Raw genomic sequence first — 24,971 nt, forward strand, 5'->3', positions numbered from 1 at the left:
ATTTCAGAGATATTGGTTGATCTAATTGAAAGTTGTTTTAAATTCGGGACAAACATGATTTGAATTGGTTATAAATTGTAAACCGTGGCTTAAATGAACTTTTGCCCAAAACCAATGTTATAGAGTTTTAAATGACGAACAACTTTCGTGTTCAAAGTTTTTCGAGTTGTCACGACGCCACGCCGAGATGCTCTACTACCTGCGGGAAAAAATTTATTTGACTGACTAAATCTCCATGTTTTTTATCATGCATGACACCAATAAGCTCAAAAAACACATAGTTTTTTATCATATTTTTTCCAATTTTTTTTGAATTTTCCAAATTCAAAATGAAAAATATCGAAAAATACCGAAATTTATTTTCCCGGTAACTAGCGGAAACGGAAAATTTTCCAAAATTTCGCCGTAATTGTTAACCCTGGTGGGTTGGGGGTGTCCGGCCCGGCCGGGACCTCGCTGTCACGGCCCACGCCGGGGCGGCGGCCCCGGGCCGAACCTGATGTGACCAACTACCACCCACCCCAGGGTTTAACTTTTCGGCGGTAAACCGGCGAAAAACCGGTGAATTTTCCGTTTTTGGTAGGTACCGGAAAGTGGTATACCGGTGTTTTTCGGTATTTTTCGTTTCGAATTTTAAAATTTCAAAAAAAATTATAAATAACTGTCAAAAAAATCGGCAAAAATTATGATAAAAAACTAGGGATTTTTATTAGCTTATAGCACTTGAAATCATTCAAATCTAAGTTGATTTGGTAGGTCAAAATGATGAATTTTCTATGAGGAGTGAAAATTTGGTAGGTCAAAATGATGAATTTGCTATGAGGAGTCAAAATCTAAGTTGATTTGGTAGGTCAAAATTTGCTTAAGTCTCACCATCTATGAGGAGTGAAGAACGCAGGTACTTAAGCAACCGAAAAGTTTTTATATCTATATTTTGTTTTTTCTAGTTATTACATTCATTTCATACAAAATCTTCGTATGCAGAGACTATGCATTTGCTACATGGATTATGGATGGACAATACTTTCGATTACTGTGGAAGCAATGTGTTGTATTAATTGGACTACGGACTTAATTGTAATAATTTTAATAGACTTTGTACTTTGGACTAAGTACGTGTGCACTTTGGACATGAATTATGTGCTTCGTTTTCGTATTTCTCATTGTGTGCTGGAGTTTCTTATATGTTGTGTATTATAATCTATAAATATAGATATAATTAGGGCAAACTCCCCAAAATTTTCAATTTCTTTTCACAAATACATAATTCCCCCATCATTTTCCAACTGTTTCCATCATTTTTCGGTGAAAAGCACCGAAAAAACCAGCGAGATGCACCGAAAAAACCGGCCGGTATACCAAAATTTCGGAATTTTGAATTTGAAAACTCTTTCCGATCGAAATTACCGGAAAACCGCGAAATTTCGGCCGGTATACCGTTTCCGGTGGTCACCGAAATTTTTTTCAAAAACGAAAACGTAAACCCTGACCCACCCTTGATGAGTCCCTGACCAGTGAGGCAGTGAACCCTCGGCGCACCCGGTGACGGTCTCGCTCGCCGCCCCGGGGGCGGCGGTGGCTGACGCGGTGCGGGCCTCAGCAGCTAGCCCGTCCGGGGCGCCGTGTCGAGGCGGAGATTGGGAGCGGCAGATATGCTTCAGCTTCAGCGTGTGTTGTACGCGCAAGTTCTTTTTTTTTTTGGTAGAAAACAACAAGCCTGCGGTGGCCGCTGCGTAGTTGCTATCTATGCAAGGCGTACAAAAACAAGGTGTAATATACTACATTTCCGTCCAGGTTCGTGGAGAGGCATGGCAACGCCATCTACGGTTCAGAATAATATGGCCCACAGTAGGCCCCAAACATCCTTTCCGGCCATAGAGAGAATGACACAGAGGATCGTCACTTTGAACACGTCCTGCCGCATATTTATTTAGTAGAATACCAGTACTCAGTATACACACACACACACACACACTTCAGTAGCCGGCCGAGCGAAGAAAAACATGACCGTACGGACAGTATATTATTTGTCCTGTGCCGACAACTTCGTTAGATTTATTATGATAAACCTGTTCATTAAGGTATGAGTGAGTCTTTGACTCGTACGGTTGGATTGGAGGAATCTATGCAAATTTCATCACCAGCACAAAAAACTGTGTTTGCTTCAAAAAAAAACTGTGGACTTGACAAATTAGACCCATGAGAGGCCCATCTTGGAAATACGAGCCAGCCCATTGAAGATTGAACGTCTCCTCACGTCTGCGCCAGTGGGCCTCCATGGGTCGTCGCATCAAATCAGCGCCTGCCCCCTAAAAAACCCAGCGCCTCACTGCCTTCCTCCTCCCCGCGCCGCGGTCCCGGTCCCACCCCCGAATGGTTGAATCCATGGCTTGATCCGAGTTGCTCCATCGCCAAACACACCTCCCCAGCTCTCTATGCTCGCGGCAGCCGCGCCTGCCACCATCGCGGGCTTGCGCACGATCGCATGGCCAGGCCAGCTCTGAAGAAGCTCGGCACCGGACCACCAGGTGCCAAGGAGGAGATCATCCGCCTCTGCTCTAGAGGCCGCCTCAAGGATGCTCTGCACCACCGCTTCCGTGAGGGCCTCTGGTCGGAACCCAGCCTCTTCTCCCACCTCTTTCGGGCCTGCCGCGCGCTTCCGCTCCTCCGCCAGCTTCACGCCTTCGCAGCCACGTCCGGCGCCGCCGCCGACCGGTTCACCGCGAACCACATCCTCCTAGCCTACGCCGACCTGGGCGATTTCCGCGCCGCGCGCAACCTGTTCGAGAGAATCCCGAGCAGGAATGTCATGTCCTGGAACATTCTCATCGGGGGTTACATCAAGAACGGTGACCTGGAAACCGCGCGGAAGCTATTCGACAAAATGCCCACGAGGAACGTCGCGACGTGGAATGCCATGGTCGCCGGGCTCACCAACTCCGGACTTAACGAGGAGAGCTTGGGCTTCTTCCTCGCCATGCGGAGGGAGGGGATGCAACTTGACGAGTTTGGCCTCGGGAGCGTGTTCCGGTGCTGTGCTGGGCTCAGGGATGTTGTGTCCGGGCGGCAGGTCCATGCATATGTTGTGCGGTCTGGACTAGACACGGACATGTGCGTTGGGAGCTCACTGGCACACATGTACATGCGGTGTGGTTTTCTTGAAGAAGGGGAGGCTGTTCTCCGAGTGCTGCCATCTCTTTCCATTGTGTCATGCAATACCATAATTGCTGGAAGAACGCAGAATGGAGACTCAGAGGGTGCTCTCGAGTTTTTCTGCATGATGAGAAGTGTTGGCGTGGAAGCAAATGCAGTAACATTCGTGAGTACCATTACTTCCTGCTCGGACTTGGCAGCTCTTGCACAAGGTCAGCAGGTTCACGCACAGGCTATCAGAGCTGGAGTCGACAAAGTTGTGCCCGTCATGTCTTCTCTTGTGCATATGTACTCTCGATGCGGGTGCCTAAGTGACTCAGAAAGAGTTTTCTTTGGGTATAGTGGTACAGATCTTGTGCTGTGCAGTGCGATGATCTCAGCTTATGGATTCCATGGGCATGGACAAAAGGCAGTGGATCTGTTCAAACAGATGATGGCTGGAGGGGCAGAACCCAATGAGATTACTTTCTTGACCTTGTTATATGCATGCAGCCATAGTGGTCTGAAAGATGAAGGCATGGATTGTTTTGAGCTTATGACTAAAACGTATGGATTGCAGCCAAGTGTTAAACACTACACTTGTATTGTGGATCTTCTTGGACGTTCGGGTCGCCTAGACGAAGCGGAGGCCCTTATCCTGTCAATGCCTGTGCGTCCTGATGGGGTCATATGGAAGACACTACTGTCTGCTTGTAAGATCCAGAAAAATTTTGACATGGCTGAGAGGATAGCAGAACGTGTCATTGAGTTGGATCCTCATGATTCTGCCTCTTATGTTCTTCTGTCAAATATTCGTGCTACCAGCAGCAGATGGGAGGACGTCAGTAAGGTAAGAAAAAACATGAGAAAACATAATGTGAGGAAAGAGCCTGGTGTTAGCTGGGTGGAGTTTAAGGGTAAGGTTCACCAATTCTGCACTGGAGATAAATCACATTCAAGGCAACAAGAGATTGATGAATGCTTGGAAGAAATGATTGCCAAAATCAGGCAATGTGGGTATGCACCAGACATGAGCATGGTGTTCCATGATATGGAGGATGAGGAGAAAGAAGTTAGTTTGGCTCACCACAGCGAGAAGTTGGCTATAGCATTTGCTTTTCTGAGTTTACCTGAAGGAGTTCCTATCCGTATTATGAAGAATCTACGCGTGTGTGATGATTGTCATATAGCTATTAAGTTGATGTCTAAGGTAACTGGACGGGAGATTGTGGTCCGTGATGTAAGCCGTTTTCACCATTTCAGAGATGGAAAATGCTCTTGTGGTGATTATTGGTGATAGGGGTAGAGTGCCATGGAAACACCTTTTTACCTCAGTTGAGTCAAGAAGACTTCCAGCTCTAAATTATCAACAGGTACACCCGTGCAAACCATAACTTTATTGATTTATCATGTCCTTAATTACTCGTTTAATAAATGATGTGAAGAAGACTATCATACCTCTGGAAATCCCTTGTCCTTTTTTTTAGCCAATCTTTTATTATCCTCTATCTTCAAGCAACTTTGAGCTACAGCTACTGCTAGGGATGTAGGAGTAGATGGACAGGTCAATCCACAAATTCACTCATCCCACAGGACCTGACGTACTGATGAGCTCTACGAGTTCTGTGAGTTTTAGAACATGAAAGCAACCCAATGACATGATGTCGCGTTGAGAAGGAGCTCATCAAGATCATTGTAATAAGGCTACAAACTCTTATAAACTTGTCCTCCTGTTTTGCAGTGCATATGAACAGGGTTTTTGTCCCTAGAATTCTAAAAGAAAATGAGTGCATGGTATTTCAAATAATTCTGCACATGAAGGTTTGGTTGCTGGTGAGTTATTAAGGTCCTAAATACAATTCCTCTCTTTGGAGCTAGGATTTATTGCATTCACCCCAACATTTTGGAATTTGTTGTGCTTGTCTATCAATTTTTTTTTAAAAAAGGCTACATATTTACATGGTCATTCAGTTCAAGGGAAAAGTCCGATTTACACCCTCGAACTATCACAAAAGTTCGATTTTCAACCTTCAACTACAAACCAGATAACAGAGACCATCCAACTACTGAAACCGGGCAAATTCGGCCCTTTGTGTGGTTTAGAAGGTGGTTTTCCATTTTGTGAAAAAATAAAAATATTCAAATTTAAATTAAGAAATTTATAAGTAATTCATTTTAAATAAAAAATAAAATGGGGTATCAAAAGCTTTCTAAAAATGTAACCTATCTATTGGCACTATAATTTTCAGTTATTCAGATCTAATCTTTTCATATTCATAGTATTTGGTTGATTGTAGTTATGTCTATCATTTTTGAACAACTAAGATTCAAATAGAAAAATAATAGATAGATTAATTTTTTTAGAAAATTTGGTGCTAAATGAATTAGTTTTGATTTTGTAGATCTAATTAGAAATTATTTTATTTTTAAAAAATATAAAATCACCCAAATGACCAAATTTGTCAGTTTCAACAGTTGGATGGCTCTGCTACCCGGTTTTGTAGTTGAGGTTGAAAATTGAACTTTTGTGATAGTTCAAGTGTAAACCGGACTTTTCCCTCAGTTTTGTGCTATTTGCACCTGGTATCAAATACGATCAAGTGGTCCATATTTGAAATTTTCAGATTTCCAACTTTTGTGACATTTGCACGGGATATACTCCCTGTTTGTCTTGCTGCATCTGAAGAAGGAAAAGTAGCGGGCCTGAGAAAAGTAGCGGGCCATAATTGGGTCCTGCAGCCTGCTCCGCAATCTTCGTAGTTGTTGGCAGATTTTTTATGGCGGACGCGGAACGATCACTTTCGTCAGTCGTCGCCCTTTCCTCGCCCACTCCAGCTGAACCAGTGCCAAAACCACGAGCCCTCACAAAACCAGAGCAGGTCGCTGCTCCGCCGCCGCGCCATGGCTTCGCCGTCACCCTCCTCGCCGCTCCACCCGCACCAGCACCAGCACCAGCACCCCCTTCCTCCGAATGCTCACCCCCAATTCCAAGCCCCGCCGCCTTCGATGCCGCCGCCGCCGCCAGCGGCGCCACCCAAGGCGCTCGATCTGGAGGTCACCGTCGTTTCCGGGAAGCACCTGAAGAACGTCAACTGGCGACGCGGTGACCTCCGCGCCTACGTCGTCGCCTACCTCGACCCCTCCCGCCGCGCCGCCACCCGCCCCGACGACGCCGGCGGGTGCAAGCCAGTCTGGAACGAGCGCCTCGTCCTCCCGCTCCCGCCCCACCTCTCACCGCACGATCCCTCCATCCTCCTGTCCCTCGACGTCTTCCACTCCAAGCCCTCCGACTCGCCCAAGCCGCTCGTCGGATCCGCCCGCTCGCCTCTCCGCGACCTCCTCTTCCCCACAAACCCTAACCCTAGCCACGATTCCGCGGCCTCCACTCTCGTCAGCCTGCCGCTCCTTCGCCCTTCAGGCCGTCCACAGGGAAAGCTCCGCATCCGCGTTGCCATCCGCGAGCGCTTGCCGCCGCTTCCTGAGCCGCAGTACCCGCTGCCTTCCAGCTCCCCATACTACTTTCCACCGCCTCCGCCTCCCACCTACTCGGCCCCGCCGCAGTACGGATCCGAACAGTATTACCGTCCCAGTGGGTACTACTCAGCACCACTACCTCCGCCTCAGTATGAGTACACCGGGGGACCCTCCGCACCGGTGGACTACAGCAGGCAGTATGAGCAGAGAGGGAGGACCGGGGGCGGTGGTAGTGGGAGTGGGAGTGAGAGTGGAAGGTATGGACTAGGCACTGGACTTGCGGTGGGTGCTGTGGCTGGAACCCTCGGGGGGCTAGCTATCGATGAAGGGGTGAAGTACAAGGAGGAGAAGGCTGCAGAGCGGGTGGAAGAGAAGGTGGTACCTGCTGGGAGGGATGGTTACAGCGAGTATCGTGGCGACTATTGAATGGGAGCTTGTGGTGGAGTGGACTTGAGGATGCACTGTGAGTTGGTTCTTCTTCCCTACCTGTGGGAATAGAGTCACAGTGTTAGTTTATGATTTGCTCCATATATGTATATATTTGTGTATGCTGTGGATCATTTTGATGCCTATGAAGTAATATGTATGAAATATTTGGCTTGTGCCATGAAGGTTTAATGTTTTTCTTTGATGGTGTACTTGTGTCTTGTTTTTTGGGTCTTATCTTTTTCTGCAATTGTACTATCTGTTTTTCATTGTATCTGGTACGTTGGAATTGTTGTATATAGTACACTCATAAATAATAATTATACTGCTCTGCTTTCCTTGTACCTGGTGTGTTGAAATTGTTGTGTCTCGTTCTTTTTGGCAACCAGGAATGATTAGAGTTGTCACATGTCAATGTAAAGTGCAATTTGGAAAAGACGAGTCATAGATTGTAGGGGACAATGGTAGGGGAGTTTGACCCAGATCTGGGCAATGACTAGTTATAAGATATGTGTTTTCCTTTTACAGAAAAGTGTATGTTTTCCTGGCTTCACAATTCTTCTAAATACATACCCCATGCACTATTCAGGAGTTTGTGGATCGTCAGCTTCCGATCAAAGCTCAATTTGGCTGTTTGATCTTTTTGCCTAGAGAGGATTCTTCACACGAGTCTATAAGGCCTCTTCTCTTAAATGATCTAAGGATTGACAAAGGGCATGCTTTGTGTTTGGCTCATTCCCAGAGTTGCTGGCCTTACTCTGGGTAAGGGTGAGCATAGATTTTCATGCTTTTGAGAGAGAATCCCTAACAAGTATTTTCTTACCCATTGGCAATGCTGGCCAAAGGATGGGAAGGGAACTAAACTTCAACCGCATCACTTATTCTGGTGTAGGTGTGAAGATTTCTAAGGGCTGTCTGCTTAGATATTTTGTAAAGGCTCTTGACATGATGTGTGTTATTGCAGTTGATTTGATGATTGAACACAAGTTATAGTTTTCTTGAATTGGACTACTGCGTGCCCACAATTGATTGACCGAACTGCTAAGGTTACTCTTGAAATAACCTTTGTTTATGGCAGAGTCAGACTCTTCTGGAACCATATGAACTTTGATTCTTTATCAGTAGTTCTATCAAGTTTTTTTTTCTTTTTTGTCATTAACTCTTTCGTCCATCGCTTATGGGAATAAAATTGTGCCCTCACTAAACCTAGACAAGAGGTTGTAATATTGACAATCTTATTATGGCACATCGTAATCGTGGATCATCAGCTTGATTAAAGTCCCCTGCCTTTTGCCCTCACCGCCGCATCCCACGGGACGCGTGGTGCTGAGCCGTTGCTTTGGTCATTTTGCAAAAAACGTTCTCATACTTTATGAAAATCGCAACTAAACCTAGCTTGCCCCTACCAACGGTCAAATATTTTACACAGAGAACCTCCAACTAAAATTTATTTCGACACAAAAAAGAAAAAAATCGAGAATCTTGTCGTTTTATGAAAAGCCCCCCGCAAAGCGCTTTTGCAGTAAACCCCTCCCACCGCCCCGAACTCTAACCCGCTCTCTCTCTCCTCCCCGTCTCCCCGCTCCTCCCCGCCGCCGCCTCCCTCTCCTTGCCTGCTCCCCGCCGGGCGCCGCCGCCTCCCCTCTCCTCTCCGGCTCCCCTCCCCACCCCTCACTCCTCCGCGCGGCACGGGCCTCCCAGCTCTCTGGCTCTCCGCCGCCACCTCCCCTCCCTTTCTCCCTCTCAGCCTGCCTCCACTGCCCCACCCTCTCCCACGGGATCAGATCCGGGTCTCTCTAGGGTTAGGGATCTGGCGGCATGAGATCGAGCAGACCTCACCGGCCTCCGTGATGGCCATGGTCGACAGTACAGTAAGGAGCGCATCTTCCCGTTGTCTTGTGCGCCTCCACTCAATCCTCGTGCCCGCGCTCCTCCTCTCGATGGGCGGCGCGGTGCGGCTTCCGGAGTGGGGGAGGGACGCGCAGCTCCAGCTCTGGGGCGAGGGCGAGGCGGCGGGCTGGGGCTCGCCCACTGGCACTCGTCCCGGCGCAAGTGCCCCACTAAGCTGCGATGGCGAGCTTCGTCGAATCTGAAGCCGCAAGGTCTCGCATGTGGTCTCCCCGGCGACCAATGCCTGACGGTGCAGGTGCCCTACCTTATCCCCTTTCTCTCTCGCGCGCACGACACGTCTGCATCTCTTCCTCCTTTCATCCCCATTTCTCTCTCCCATTCTCAGATCTCAGCGGCGGCGGTAGCAAGCGAGCCGGGTGACTTGGGCGGCGCAAAAAACCCTAGCCACCTTCGTCTCCCTCTCCTCCCTTCACGCTGCCTCACCGCATGCCATAGTGATCTGCTGGAAATGCCGACATGACATTTACCATTGGCAAGTTCGGCTGGTTCAAGTATGAGGCGCTGGTCATGGGGAATCATGGGCCGCATCACCTGTTTCTTGGGCAGACGCAGCTACATTGCTGGGGCATAGGGTGCGACGATGACATCGTGGACCTCCTCAGCCGCCGGTTCAACCTCTCCTGCATACCTCCTCCATCTTCATCCTCCAGCAGCCCAAGGTACAGTCCTCGTCCTCCAACAGCTCAAAAGTACAGATGGTAAGTGAAAACCCATGTGAATCAGTGGCACACATTCATCTTATTGTTGCACATCTCCATTGTAATTTTGCAGCTGCGCCACCATCCATGGCATTGAGTTACCATGCGCCATCCATCCAACAGCTAATGTATTGACAGAACATTTTTTATATATCTGCATTTACGACTCGACTTTGACATCATGTTTTCGTACACCTTTTGTTTCAATACCAAGCATTTACTTTGACACCATGGAAAAAAAGGGACTAGGCCTTCGGGGAAAAAAGGGACTAGGTCAGTAGGTCTACAAAGCTTATAACACAAGGATTTCAATATGAATGAATTAGTCTGGAGATAAGACTTTGTTTGATCATTTGTGTGCAGTGCTGGTTCTGTTTTTGTGGTTTCTATGAATATGCTTCTTTGAGTATATAATAGTAGTCATAGGCAGCTGATTAGCACCCAAAAAAAAAAGACTAGGTACATGCTTTAACATTCTAGAATCTTTCTGTTTGCTTTGCAAATATGACCTAATAGGTGCAAGTAAACCTGATTGTGTTCTATGTCAATATGCAGCTGGGATGTCATTAGGTTGGAGCAATGCTGCAAGGCGTTTCTGTGTCATGTTCCTCAAGAACATGGTCAAGAAGCCCCCAAATATCTGATCCTCTGGTTTGTTCAAAATAGATTTCTTCATTTCGTCCTTCGTTCGTGCCTGGTATATGACAGAAGAACGATAGAAATGAGACAGAGTAAGAAAAATGTAGAGTGTATATGCTAACAGGGTCTGATCCTATCGGTGCACATGAAATTGGTGACTGCAAGGTTAGGCAGAGGGATGGTTCAGAGCTGCAGTCCTGTAGTAGGAGGATGTTGCTTGAGCGCTTGCTAGGTGAGAAACAATTTTGGCCTGAATCCAATTATGGGCACGAAAAAATAATATAATAGCTTCAGTTAGAAAAGACTAATGGGAAAAGATGTTTTTTTTAGCATTGTTGTATCATGTGATTCTTTTGACACTGCAGGACATGTAAGAACCAAATATTATTCATGGAATTACTGACTCACCATTCACTAAACTGCTTTGGTTAAATGACTCTGCAAAGATCAATATATTCATGATTCTTTTCAGTACTTCTAAAGTGTGTTGATGTTTTCAGTACTTCTTGCACTGAAGAACAGTCTTGGTTTTGGTTTATTATTAGGTTTTTTTCTTACCTTGCCTCCTCACCATGACAACCTGTAATTACTCTCCTGTCTTTGAGAAAGCAAAGCACCTGTTCCTAGAAAACGATACTATGTCTTTTACTATTCCTAGAAGGTCCAAGATTGACACTTCTGCTTTGTAGAATTCTCTTTATTTAAACAAATAAATAGTGCATATCAAACTCAGTATATATGCATGAGCAGAGTGCCACTGTATCAAACTCTGAATTTAGTAGAGAAATATTGATTTGAGGGAAATTGTGATATCTCTAGGTTGAACTTACATTAAGCTTGGGCAAGCACCAAGTATACAACCAGGTATTCTGTCCCTGCATCAATGGCTGAGTTGCAGGAATGATTTGATAGGAGACTATTTTTTTGTTCATTCTTTTTCCCCTTATTATACCTTTTGCTGATAAGGTCAGTTTTTATTTTTATTTTTAGCATGCTAATCATTTGTTGGTTGCTTAATTCAGTTTGTACCTCCTTAATTTAGTCCTTTTGCACCTCTGGTGGCACTTTTGGATTCATCGCTTCTGGCATACATGTTCAGATCCTTCAAATTCACCATGTTATTTTGGCTTGCAAACAACGGAACTGTTGTCCTGTGACCTATATTATTTTGAGGGATCTTTTTCTTCTCTTGATCATAGTTTGATCCGTTGTCTTGTGACTTGTGATTGGGCATGCCATGTGACAATTGGTTTTGCCTAAAGATAGTGAATACAAGGACATGTAGTGCACAGCGCACATGGTTGCTGCTTGTGTCGGCTGTAGTTTATATCTTCCCTCTGTCAGGAACTTCTGTAAAGATCTGGCTCACAGAATTACTCTTATGTTACTCTGTTTTTTTTTTAAAAAAAAACATGGAATACTTACACTCATGTTGAAGACTATAAGAGGACGATCTAGGTGCAGAAATGCTAAGGTTCAATTAATCACCATGATTGTAATACAATTTGCAGATGATCTTTATATTAGCTTTGTATATTTGCCTTTTTTTTAACTTCCACTCCTGATTCGATATTTCCATACAAATGTTCCTATTGTTGCCCGTGTCTTATCTTTGCTGTTGTTTCGATAGGGCGCGCAACGCGCGCCGAATGTTCTAGTCTCTCCTAAAGGCCATGTATTTGTTTTCTTCCCTAAGTTCAGTGTTATGCCTGAAACCAACTCTGACAAAATGAGTTAGGGAGTTTATACAAATACCACATAACAGTGAGCTTTCACAATCCAGTATATGCAATTCTGTGGTGCCATATGCTAACCTAAAGTAACATCGAAAATCCCTTCGCCACATTTTGACAATTTTGATTTTTCTGCAATAGGAAAGGGAAAGAAAATAATAGATTGAAGGGAAGCATCATGGCATCACATAATTGCATATACCAGAATGTGAAAGCTCAATTTTGGAATCACATTTGTATAAGCTGATTACTAAGCTGAAGTCGCATCCCCTCATGACTTTTTTTCTTCTTATTTCTTAACAGTAGAACTCAACTAAATTCAATCCTCTGTCAATCTATCTCAATCCAATCCACATGCCAGTAGATAACAGCCATTATTTTGCATTATTCTTTAGATTAATGTCTATATACCATTCTGGTGATAAGATCTTGATTCGTTATTGATAGCATTCTTTATTGCTCCCTTCATGCCCAGATGTTGTCAGATCACTTCCCCTTTTGTGTCATTAACTGTATATTCTGATTTTCTGCATTAAGAAAATGGATATTCGAATGTTTACATCATGTACTGATTTCTATGTTAAACTTATCTTGAACCTTCTTGTGTTCTTGCTCAACTTTCTGAAGCTTTTGTTCTAGACATGTCTGTTAGCCTACATTACATGATAATATTTTGTCATTGGCATGTGAACACTTACCACTACCTTTTCAGGGATTTATCATGGGCGACTGGACCGCCTAAGGTCATATTTTGCTGATTCTAACTCAGAATAGAGAATATGGCCCAATATATATACGCATATAAATACTTCACATATACATGATTGTTTGGGGGAAAGTTGGGTATTCCTGGGAATACCCAGGCATCCCTGCAGCTCCACCCATGTGATATTTTCACATGTCCTTTTCACCTGCGTGGCTGTGTGGTAGGATTTACCTTGAAGTCATGATCTTAAATGTATGTGTGAATGAGTCTTTAGCTTATGCTGTTTTTGAAGCTTCCATGTCGAAATTCTTGTTTTTTAAAATTCTTTTGAATCTTTTATCTTTAGGTACTAGAGTACCCATTAGCTATTTAGTTGTAAGCTTTTGCTAGCACAGGCATGGGTACAATTTCTTTTCTGGGTCCTTTTTGTACTAGAGATGTTAGCAGGACGTTGGATCTTGCCATGCTTTGAGCCTTAGCCACAACTTTACTGTGTCTCAACTAGGCATACCTTACTGTTGACTGTTGTGGCTGGTAATATTAGGCACACTTTGTATGTTTATCAACCTATGGATTATGGATAGGTCAGCAATAGATAGAAACGAGAAACTTGAAAGTAACCGTTTCTGATGGAGTGCTTCATTCAGCGTAGAGTGGGGAATTTTGTTGTGCTAGTTAATAGTTTGTCACTGTTTGAATCCATAATAATGTGGTAATGGAGCCTCCGGCTCCATTGGGTTGTTCCTTATATTTTTGCGATGCTATTAGCAACATTGGAAGACAATACTAATGTGATAATGGAGCCTCCAATGGGTGGTTGCTTGATATTTTGCAAAACTATTAGCTATATTGGGAGGCAATACTAACCTCCGAAATTTGTTTGTCAATTCCTATTGCAAATGGATGGAAAGAACTGGTCATCTAAATGGGTCAGATAAATTTCTATGGGTTTTCAGTGGTCTGGGAGTGTGGTGCTATTGCCTTGTTCGTAGTTTGAATCTCTGCATGTGGTTTTTTGGCTGACAGTAACGAGCCAGCAGACATCAGAGTCTAGAAACATATTAACAGTTCAATCTATAATTTATACATACTCGTTTGACAACTACCTTTACGTTGTATGTATTAACTACACATACTGCAGTTTGTGAGTGCTTGCGTCCATGCTGTGTTTCGTAAAAGGAAAAAGAACTATACATACTGAGGTTTTTATTTAATTTCAGTCTCGGGTGTCATTGCCTTATCCTTGGTTGGAGTGCTGAACCATTCGTTTTCATTTCCTCTCATCCTTGGTTACAGTGCTGAACCTTTCCTTTTCATTTCATCTTGTAGTTTTGAAAGCAACCCGTTCTTTCAAAAGTTCCATTTAGTTTTTCAGTTTTATCATCATCATCAAATAAATATTCAATCGAGCGCTGCTGCTTCCATTTTTATTTCGGTATCCTTTTGTGATGATATTCATTCAGTTCGGACAGCGACTCTTCTTTTCTTTTCTGTAAAGGAGAGCTTCAGCTCGTCAGTCTCGAACTAATCCAATCTCTCTCCCTGACATGGATGAATCAACAACGTACTCCCTCCATTTCAAATTATAAGACCTCCTAAAAATCTTGGAGAGTCAAAGCAATCTCAAATTTGACCAAAATTATAGAGAGAAATATAAAAATTTATGATATCAAATTATGTACTATGAAAATATAACTAATAAAAAATCTAACAGTACTTAGTTTATATAATAAATATTATTATTCTATTATATAAATTTGGTCAAATATAAATTTTTTGATTCTCCAAAATTGCTGGAATGCCTTATATTTGGAACGGATGGAGTATTAAATTTTATATTGTTCAAAAATTGTAGCACAAATTTATTCCAGCCTCTACGTCTACTATATGCGAACGACACGATCTTATTCGACTGGTTTGTTTTATATGCAGGTTCCGCGATTTTTTTATTTTTTTATTTTTATATTTCGTTTTTTACAAAAATATATTTTATGAAAATTTCGAAAATAAAAATATATTTTTGTAAAAAAACGAAATTAAAAAAAATAAAAATAAAAAAATCGCTGCAGGTTCCCCCCATTCTCTACACTTTTCTTATCTATATGCAGGCCCATACATCGCCATGCCTGTTTTATGAATGGCCCACGTAATTCAGTCTGCTGCCGTGGCTCCCAGACCGAGTTCGGCCTGGCGCGGCCACGGCCACCACCCCTCCTGAAAAGAAATACGATATGGGCCGACCTGTTTAACTGTTTATAGCTCGACGACGACCCGCGTGGCCCGGTCTGTCCGCTGAACACTAATTCTATCCGGCCAACCGTGCCGATGATCCCGGCGTCGACACGTCGGCCGGCGAGCTCCTTCTGATAAGCACCACCAATCCTCCGCGGCCATGTCCTCGTCACAATGATGCCGCACGTGACCTTTTCATGCCAACAGGTCGCCGTCTCGCGCGTCCGATTCGGGCAGATCTTATCCCCCCGGCGCCTCCGCCGCTAGAGCTACGGGGTAGCCGGAGCGTTCAGTGAACCTGTCGCTCCCAGGCTCTGCACGCCCAGCTCGAGTCCACCGGAGTGCCGGCGCGCTCCTGCTCGCCGCGCTGCGCCACACGCGCGCCGGGGAGTTTGAACTCTGACCCGGCCAGGGCAGGCGATGCCCGAAAAGGCGGCCGTCGCTGCCTGTGACCGGGACGTTACTGCTCGCACCAGTGGTTCTCTGCTTCGAGATGGAAAGAGGAGCGATCCATCGGGCGACGGAGACCGCTGGGGTCTGGACAGGCGATTCGGATCGCGTGTCCTGGCGCCCAGCACGTCGGCTCAATAATTTCCCAAGTGGACCGGGGTTCGGGTGGCTCCGGTGCTGGCCACGACGCCGCGGCGCCGGCCGTCCGTCGGCCTGACGCCCATACGCCTCCGCTGGCCGCTTGCCGTGCCTCTACAGGCCTCCAACCCCCACCGTACCGAGTGCCCGTCCAGAGAAAGATCTGCAGTACTAGACTAATACTAGTACAGGTTCATAACACAGATACTGACGCGCCTGATTATTGTTTACCATGTGTTGGATCCCTGTTTATTTTAGTCGTAAATCGCAACTCACAAATGGCCAGCCGGTAGATGCGGTGCTTGATCGGCGAGCACCACTCAGATGCCAGCGTTTGTTAATTGCCACCGTAACCGGAAGGTGTTCCTCGTTTTCGGTATTGAGATTACACACGCAGGTCTCGACGATCCGGGGCGTCGCCGTCAGCCGGCAAGTTGGTCCGGCCGCGATCGTTTCCCCACCCACTAGCGTCCGGCGATGAGGTCAGTAAAAAAACGTCAGGGAGACCAACGGACCCCCGAGTTACACGTGTCTCGAGCAGCGGAGCGCGAGCGCGCACTAGCCCCCCGCTCGCTGGTGCGCGCTCGGTGCTCCCGCGCGAGTGCGCCGGGCGCTTTGCCTTTGCCTTTGCCGGCGCGCCCACCACCACCGTCGTCGGGTGGATTACGCGGTGCCCAGGGGAGGCGCGGGACGCCCCGACCGGAGCCGCACGGCCAGCCCTGCGCGGCCGCCCAATGGCCAAAGGCAGGGCCCTTTTTGCACGGTTGAAGATGTGCGGGTGCCTGCCTGCAGGTCAGGTTGGTCGTCTTACCTCTGTGGGGGCGACTGCGATGCGAGAAAGAAACAGTCGCGGCGAAAGGGCAAAACGCAAACGCTTCGGCACTCCTCGACCATGCATGAATCCAACCATCCATGGTCACTTTTGACCCGAAGCAGTGTCTGGAGCAGAGGGAAACGAAAGACAAGTCGGAGACATGCGGGGTTGTTAGTAGTTAGGCCGTGCCACTTTCGTTGGCTGCTGCCATCTCTCTCAGCAGCCTCTGACGGCATCGGCGGTGATGCCTGGATACCTGCTGCTGTTCGGCCTCCCCAACAGAGGAAACGAAGGCCATGAGACCCTGACCAACTGCCCAACCGATCGTGGTGGACGTGCACGATCGCGCACGAAAGCGAAATGCGCGCTGCCCTGCTGCCGCTCGGGGCCAGATGATCGCCCACCACCGGGAACACGGCGGGTGGCGCTGGTACACGTGGATCATGGCGCGAACCCCAGCCGCTTCATTTCAGAGCGCGTACTGCCATGATCTTCGCAGGATATGGGATAATGGGCTGGAAAGCAGGGGCGGAGCCAGAAATTTGTTTTTTTCATTATTAAGAGGGGTCAACCATGCTAATTTATATAAAAATTTAATCAAATTTATTTTTTCAATATAAATTTGGGAGCCATAGGGGGCCAGCCCCTGCCCCCTGTCTACGCCCTTGCTGGAAAGGAACTGGGTGGTGGGTTGAATTTCGAGTCACCGCTGGGAATCGATCGACAGCGCATCGCGAACCCTCTCCGTGGTGCTCAGGAAGGAGATGGCCGGAGCCCGGTGGTCTGTACTCTGTAGGGCTTAGGCTAGCCCTTTGAAATGTCTGATCCATTGAACCCAAACTCATTTGATCTTAGACTTTTTGGCATGCTCTGGTTCAGACTGCAAGCTGCTAAATGATCGACTTCCTTGGGGAGCAGCTGCACATATCTGACATCTAAACATACAATGATTGTTCTGCTGACACGCAAGCAAATTTTACTAGTAAAAGAATCTGACTAGCTCTTGCTTACTCCTCTCGCAAGGGGAACAAAGAGAACATAGTCTGTTAGTTGATTCTGTTGCTGTCCATGTAATCTGACGGAGATTTCCACGTTCTTCCTTTACCCGTCGATGAAAAAGACGGCGCATAGTGGCAATAAAATCTTGATGCTGCAAATTTCTTTAAATCAGTGGCCCGCAGTGGCCTCAGTACAAAATTCACTTGGAATGCTGTGCTGGGTTCGTCGATCAGGACATGGTGTGGTTTTGTTAATTGTGGATAGATAGATAACCTTTTTCTTCTTCCGTGCCTGTCCATGTCCATGGTGGACTGCTCCCTTTAATGTGGAAAAAGGGCGATTAAATACTCCAGATTTGGAACTAGGTGCATGTTGATTAGAGCACTCAAGCTGGACCAAGATTTGTTTTTTGTCTGTCGTTACTCGCGACTGTTGCCTGACAGCAAATAAAATGTAGTATATTGCTGCGATCTGTCCTCGCTCTAGGTTGCAAATCCTTATCCAATGAGCAACCGGCGGCTATAGAATGCATGCATGCATGAACCATGAGGAGAAACATCACCATGATTAGGGAGAAGAAATGCAGCATTGGTAGCTTTCCTAGCACGCATAGAATATTCTAATTAAGCAACCACCAATCCACCATGTCCATATGCACACATATGCACGGCTACAGAATAGAAACCCTCGTATGTCAGTGTTGATTATCGAACTGGCAGGACGTCAAGGACAAGGATATTCTCAAGTGCTAGTCTGAGAGATTGTTTGGTTCTAGGAGCTAAACATTAGTTCATATCACATCAAAAGAATCTCAGTATTTAGAAGTATTAAATAAATATTAATTATAAAACTAACTGGGGCTAAATTGCGAGACGAATCTAATGAGATATATTAATCTATAATTAGCGGATGGTTACTGTAGCACCACTGTAACAAATTATGAATTAATTATATTCATTAGATTCATATCACGAATTAGCACTCAGCTGTCAAAAAAAAATTTATGAACAGATTTTATTTGATACTTCAAAATAGTAAGATTTTTTATGTGACAAGAACTAAAAAAAATTTGTGAAAACAAACAAGACCTGAATGTCTGATGATGCAAGGTTTCACCTGTAAATTTTCTCCCTGATTTTCCAACCAAACCATCATCTTCCTTGAACGAGAAGCCATCCACGGACCGCCGCAGTGTACTGGATCAGGCGATCAGCTGGGGCGTGTATGGTTGGCTGCACCAGCGCTCAGGCAGGCCCTCCAAATGCCAGAACAGATGCTTGATTGGTTGGCGTATCTGCCGAGCCAGACTCTGCGCATGCAGGAAGACTCCTAGGGTCAGGCTCCGTAGAAACACAGAAAATCGACCATTTCTGCCGGGCCAGGCTCGCGTGGTGCGGGTAATTAACCATCTAATGACATTATTAATGCATTATTAAGGAGTGATGAGATAAACTAAGAGCTATATGATAATAGTTGCATGTAGGAGTAATAAATGTTATGATGATGATTTTTGCATAATTTTATCTCATGCAACTAAACAGGCTCTCGGACAAACGGCCTGATTTCATGCGAGCCAGGGCTGAGTTCATCCGCGAACCAAACTGGCCCTAGCTAGTGGGTGTCTGGGACACTGCACGTCTGCACCTTGATGATCAGAGATCCGCAGACAGGCGAGCAGAGGGTAGGGCAGGGGGGAGGGAATGGAGATCGCAGGCAGGATCATGGGTTGCCAACCGGACCGGCAGGCCCCAGACAGCCAAAAGGCTGCCCCAGGCCGGCGGGAGCCCAACTTGCGCCACCGTCCCACGACCGCCGTGGCCAGGCGCCAGCTGAGCTGTACCAGCCGCGCTGGCATTTGACATTCGCCGAGGCCGGCCGACCGGCTCCCGGCCGCCGCAAAGCGAGGTGCGACGGAACCGTCAAATTAAATTTCTAATTAAACGTAATGGCTGTCATTTGAATGTATCGGACGCATTAGCTTAATGGTTTAATTTGGCGATCATTTCTCAACCCACGGCCCGATCGAAACATCACCGGTAATCCCACGCGAAGGTGGGCGCAGATGATACAAACATGACATATTACTTGAAAATATAAACTCCATGAAAACGAAACAATAAGTTTTACAAACCGAGTTCAATTATATACAATTAATTTACAAAATTTTACAATAGATGGTCGGAAGTTCGAAAATCAAAAGGTCCTACATCTATTCTAACTATCACCAATTCTGATCCTTCTCGACCGGTCGGACCGGTTCACCCAACCGGTCGGACCGGTCGGCACCATTCTGCCGCCTCCACCGGTCAGACCGGTCCCACGGGCCGGTCCGACCGGTCTGTGCAAAACAGAGAGGCTGAACACTCTGCCCTCGAGTGTACAACCCGACAATCCCCTAACCTAAGGGTCTCGCTCCACCACCTCCCACCCCTCTGCATCCCGGCGGATGAACTTGACACAGCAGGGGCAGAGGTCGACGTCCGGTTGCCCTGAAATAATAATTGTGGCAACAAACACTGAGTATACTAATACTGAGCAAGACTTACCCGACCAGTGGGTATAACATAGCCCACATACCTAGACATGCACGACATTTGGCTGGTGGCTTGTTTTGCAGAAATAGCAACTAGAGGTATATCCTTACTTTTAATGTTTTAGCCGCATATTTTATATAGATAGTCTCTCACTAATGTTTGCCTATCTACACACGCATGTTGGAGCATCCAATTAAGATTCAGAATAGTATCCATTTTTATATCTCTATTATCCTAACTCATTCGCTACGAGATGGCAAAGAGATCAAGGCCCTCATATCCGCGAGACACGGCGAATCGATCCGATTTAACCTTGCAAGGTGGACCTAACCAACACGGCACGCAAAATCCCCGTCGGACCCCACGCACCAACCTTTCCCCTCCCCGCCTCAAACTACAGAAACCCGCCCAACGACATATGGTCAGCCGAGCTCAACGTGAGACCACCAAAAGTAAACATATGCATCACAAATCTCCGCGACTACTCAACTCGCCCCAGGAGTTGGGTGCGGGTTCCAGTATGTAACACCCCGGTGTTAATTTTAACTCTAATAGCGTGCTTAATCGCCAATTAAGGTTAATCACCGTCATTAGCGCTAATCGAGTTTAAATAGTAACTTTCGTTTTAGCCGTGTTCGACTGAGTTTTTCTCCTTGATCCGAGCTTCAAATCAACTTTCGCCCAAAATGAAAGTTGTAGATCTTCTCTTCCTCTACAACTTCTATTTTGGCCAAATTTCAAGTTCCTATATCAAAATTTGAGTTTTGGAGGGTCAAACTCAAGTCAAATTCATTCAAACGTTCACTGTGTTCTCCAGTGTTTCTACTGTGACGCCCCGGCACCCATACCGCGGCCGGCGATGCGCCGGCGACGCCACGCGTCGGCCATCGCGCCCCGACCTCGGTGTCCGAGCGCCGCCCTTATCCTCGCGCGAGCACTGGAAGCTTCTCATCCCTTCCCTTCCCCTTCTCCATTCCTCGCGCTCGCGCGGAGCCAAGACGAGCAGAGCTCGCCATCGACGCCGCGCCGACCGTTCCTCGCCGCCCCACCTCATTTCTTCGCCCCCAAGCCACTTCACCTTGCCCCGAACCCACTCCACACCTTCCCGAGCTTGGCCGTGCCCTACGCCGGCCGAAATCAGGCCCCAGACCGCCGCCGCCATTGCCGTTCTTCCCCGAGCTCTGCCTCCTCCGTCGAGCCCCCTCCTCCGGCCCTTCTCCACCAAATCGGGTGCACGGTGAGCTTCCCCGCAACCCCCTCGTCCTCCCCGACCTTCTCCCCAAGCAAATCCGCCGCTGGGAATGTGCTGCGCCGCCGCGGCCGCCCGTGCGCCGCCGCTGCTCCCGCCGCGGGCTGCCTCCGCGCGGGCTCCAGCTGCACCGCCGCGCGCCCCAGGGCCGCCTGGGCCCCCTGGCCGCGGTGCACCCCTCCTCCGCTGCAGGCCGACCGTGGCCGGGCCGGAACGCCGCGGGCCGCCGCGCGCCCTGCCCTGCGCCGCCGCGGGCCGCCACGCCCCCCCTATGCGCCTCCCCGCGACTACCCCTGCTCCGTCTGTGCCGGACCCGCCGGGCTGCCCCGGCTGTAGGTGCGCCAGGCCGCACCGCCGGCGTGCCGCCGGTTGGCCGCCGCCGCCGTGGCCACGGCCATGGCCTGGCACGGGCGAAAACAGGGGAGGGGAGAGGAGCTGGGCCGGCGCCCACTGGCAAGTGGGGCCCGGCTCTCAGCCCCCCTCTTTATGTTTTTCTTTTTAGTTTTATTTCGGCTGAAAGCTTTGTTAATCTGTAGAAAAATTCAGAAAATCCCTAAAATGGCAAACTAAATTTTTTTAGGTTTCTAAAATCGAGATCTTCAGAAGAAAAATACTTGTGCATGTTAAATGTCAATTTTGCCCCTGCTAAAAATTCAGTTTGTGTTTAAGCTAGTTTATTTATTACCGGTTGTTCTATTGCTCTAAAAATTTTGAAAAATTTGCAGTGGCTTACTCCTTGCATGTGTAAATCATTGGAAAATTTTCAGGTGCATGGTCTATGTGCATGTGTGTAGATCTATTGTTGCTTGATTTTCTTTTCTAGAGTTAAAGTAAATACTTTTGTATATCATCAAATGTTGGTAATTTATTTATGCACTCCTTTTCAGTAGTTTTTCATGATAGAAAAGTGGGGCTACCCAAATCCGTGAGGCATGTTAAATTTTTGGTGTTTCGCTATTTTCTTAGCTTTAGTTTTCCTTTATTTTCTTTTCACCGTTGCTAAGCAAAGCTTTATTACTTTATCATGTTTGTTATAGGTGCCTAGCTTCCCTAAAACAAGTTTAATAGTTGTTGTTTTGAAGGAAACACTTCAGGCTAAAACGAGTTGAACTTCTGAACCTCATGGCATTGCATAGTTTTGAAATGCATCGCATCTGAGCACTCATGCATCGCACTGTGTCCTAATTGTTGCATGGCATTCTTTTTCATAAGTGTAGACGCCGAGAACGAAGCCGTCTACGAGCTAGTTGCTGAGCCGGTCCAGAAACCGCAAGTAGAAGAGCAGCAGGAGGAAGCCGTTGAGCACGCTTCAGGAGAAGTTGCTAACCCCACTGACCTGCAAGGCAAGCCCCGGAGCATAATCCATAAATTCAGTATATTAATGTTTATTTAAGTATTTGTGCATTTATGTTCTAGGAGTTGTATGTAACCATAGTATGCATGTTTTCCCTAGGTACCCATGAGTCTATACTAGTATGCAGGTGTCGATAGAAATGCTCTGCTAAATAGGATTTCGGTAGAAGTCGAGTGATTCCTGTCACTCGCGTGTTATAAGTCCTTGTTTAATGGCAAAGTTACCGAAGGAGGAACCAAAGAGGAAAATAGAATTGGAGACCGGGCGGAAATGGTTCGGAGTATAGAAATGGAATAGATGGGAAAATAAACTTCCGCCTGTGTCGATTGAGGTCCGTACCGTTGTTGGCCCTGATAACTGAGGATTGAACAGTACTAACCACATGACGGAAGTAGGAGATAGTCGAAACCGGTAAGCTGTGTACTGCTTTACAACGATAGTTTGAATTCCGACCTGCTACGCTGGGCGTGGAAGTTGGCGGGTGTTGGATAGGATGCCGCCTTCGGGTTCTCTGGGAGTTCACCGAGAGGGGCCCATCACCTGGGTTTTAGCAGGCGTGGTTTAGATGTCGTGGTAATGATAGAAACAGTTGACGCGCGTGGCCCGACGGGGCTTACATGTGTCGTGTGAGTTAGGTCCACCTTGCAAGGTTAAATCGGATCGATTCGCCGTGACTCGCGGATATGAGAGCCTTGGTCACTGCGTCACATCGTAGTAAGAAAGTGGAATGAAAACGGAATGAAAAAGGCTGGTTTGTGAGTTACTGAAGAATAATCTGATCCACCATGTGTGCTCTAGATGTTTAGGCGAATTTAGTTAATACTCGCTGTACTAAATGGAGCTAAAATATTGAAAGTAAGGATTTACTTCTAGCAGCCTTTCAGCAAAAGAACTCCAGAGCCAAAAAGCTTTGCATGTCTAGGTAATGGGCTAAGTATACCCAAAGTCGGGTAAACCTTGCTGAGTATTAGTATACTTAGGGTTGTTGTTGTAACCCGTCTAAGCAGGTTGTGTCCCCGCTGACTTCGAGGAGGTCTGTGCGTCCTGGATTGGACAACCACTTCCTCCTGGGTTACATTCTAACTGTTCTTAACTTATCGAATTGCGGTTAGTGTACCTGCAGAAAATTGACAGAACATATATATATCCAATGAACCTTTCATGCCAGCACTCATGAAAGCGTCCCCAAACATTACCGCTCACTATAGAAGCGGCAGCCATACAATTCCCGCCGTATGGCCAACGTTAACATACGCTACTCAGTGGCGTATTCACGAGTTCCTTTACTCCCAATATAGTCGATCGAGATCGATATATTGGCAGCAGCTCAAGTAGGTCACTGCCCTAAACAGAACATGAACAGATTAAGCTACCCTGTAAAAATCATGCCAAAATATGTAGCCATTTATTCACAACAAATCATTCATTCAGACAACACCTAGAACAAGTTTGAAATATACAGGTCAAACTAGAGCAAATCAGAAGCTCAAAATTTAACAGAAGGTCTACACAGGGATGATTTAGCTAATGTGAATTTTTCATGATTTTATCTACAAATAAATAATTATGACAAAATAAACAAAACAGACAATAGCTTAGCAAGATTCATTTTTAGCTCCTGATCTAGTCATGAACTGATGCTCAAACTTCCTGGACAAGCTAAGATACTCCAGATGAACACTCATGAATATTTTCATGATTTATCCTGAACATAAACTATTTATAAAAAATAAAGTCTACTAAACAAGGATTAAATCAAATAAAAAGATACACATGAGCACTGAGCACGAAATTTTTATAAAAAAACTAGTGTCACATGAGTAAACTACCATAAAAATTTCAGAGCAAGACAAGCTTTCAATCATCAGATAAGAAAAAGATTAAATAACAAGTCTTTATTTACCTAGTGACACAAAACCATTTACACAGCAAAAACTTGCAACAAACACCTACCATATTATGATTCTACTGCAAAGAGCTACTCTCAAGGATTCCAAAACATCAAGATTTGCTATTTTAATAATTTTGTACGAATTTCTATGGAATTTCAAAGTTCACTGCAAAAATTACAAAGGAGTCCTTGGTGGCACTATTCAACTGAGTCTAGGCCTATTCAAATAACCCCCTGGGTTTTCTTTCCTTTCAACCCGAGGTCCCTGGGCCGGGTCAGAGAGGGGAGGCGGGGTTTGACCGGCCATTTCCCGGCGAGGGGCTCACCGGCGGCGAGGGTGGAGGGGTGTGGGAGCTTCACGGGTTCAAGGCGCACCACCGGGTGGTCTTGGGGTGCGGGGAGGGGCTAGGAGGCGGCGGCTTGACGGAACAGGGCGGGTCGGCGGCGGAGGCAACCGACGGCAAGGGTGCTCCGGTGAGGGTTGGGCGAGGGGAGGTAGTCGAGGAGCTGCGCGGGATCACGGCGGAGCTCGCTAGGGTGTCAGCGCGGGCGGAGGATGGCTGCAGTGGCGGGTCGACGGTGGCGTGGAGC

At 46.5% G+C, this 24,971-nt stretch overlaps 2 protein-coding genes across 5 annotated transcripts; both read left to right on the forward strand.

Moving 5' to 3' along the window:
* The first annotated feature begins 2,345 nt into the window (after positions 1-2,345).
* LOC120708695 (pentatricopeptide repeat-containing protein At2g41080-like) lies at positions 2,346-5,009 on the forward strand. Of its 3 annotated transcripts, none has more exons than XM_039994073.1 (2): positions 2,346-4,505; positions 4,675-5,009. In XM_039994073.1, exon 1 carries the CDS (start codon positions 2,486-2,488, stop codon positions 4,427-4,429), a length of 1,944 nt encoding a protein of 647 aa, XP_039850007.1. In that variant the 5' UTR covers positions 2,346-2,485; the 3' UTR covers positions 4,430-4,505; positions 4,675-5,009. The 3 variants fall into 3 exon arrangements, with proteins under 3 accessions (XP_039850007.1, XP_039850006.1, XP_039850008.1); XM_039994072.1 differs by having other exon boundaries at positions 4,683-5,009; XM_039994074.1 differs by having other exon boundaries at positions 4,874-5,009.
* A 906-nt stretch (positions 5,010-5,915) lies between these two features.
* Positions 5,916-11,678, forward strand: LOC120708696 (leucine-rich repeat extensin-like protein 3). 2 transcript variants are annotated; one of them, XR_005689427.1, is made up of 3 exons: positions 5,916-7,069; positions 9,490-9,602; positions 10,197-11,678. XR_005689427.1 is itself a non-coding variant. In XM_039994075.1 (2 exons), exon 1 carries the CDS (start codon positions 6,034-6,036, stop codon positions 7,030-7,032), a length of 999 nt encoding a protein of 332 aa, XP_039850009.1. In that variant the 5' UTR covers positions 5,916-6,033; the 3' UTR covers positions 7,033-7,069; positions 10,197-11,678. The 2 variants fall into 2 exon arrangements, 1 of the variants encoding a protein (XP_039850009.1); XM_039994075.1 differs by lacking the exon at positions 9,490-9,602.
* The last annotated feature ends 13,293 nt before the right edge of the window (positions 11,679-24,971 follow it).

The sequence above is a fragment of the Panicum virgatum genome, chromosome 5K (assembly GCF_016808335.1).
Source record: "Panicum virgatum strain AP13 chromosome 5K, P.virgatum_v5, whole genome shotgun sequence".
Classification (NCBI taxonomy): Eukaryota; Viridiplantae; Streptophyta; class Magnoliopsida; order Poales; family Poaceae; genus Panicum; species Panicum virgatum.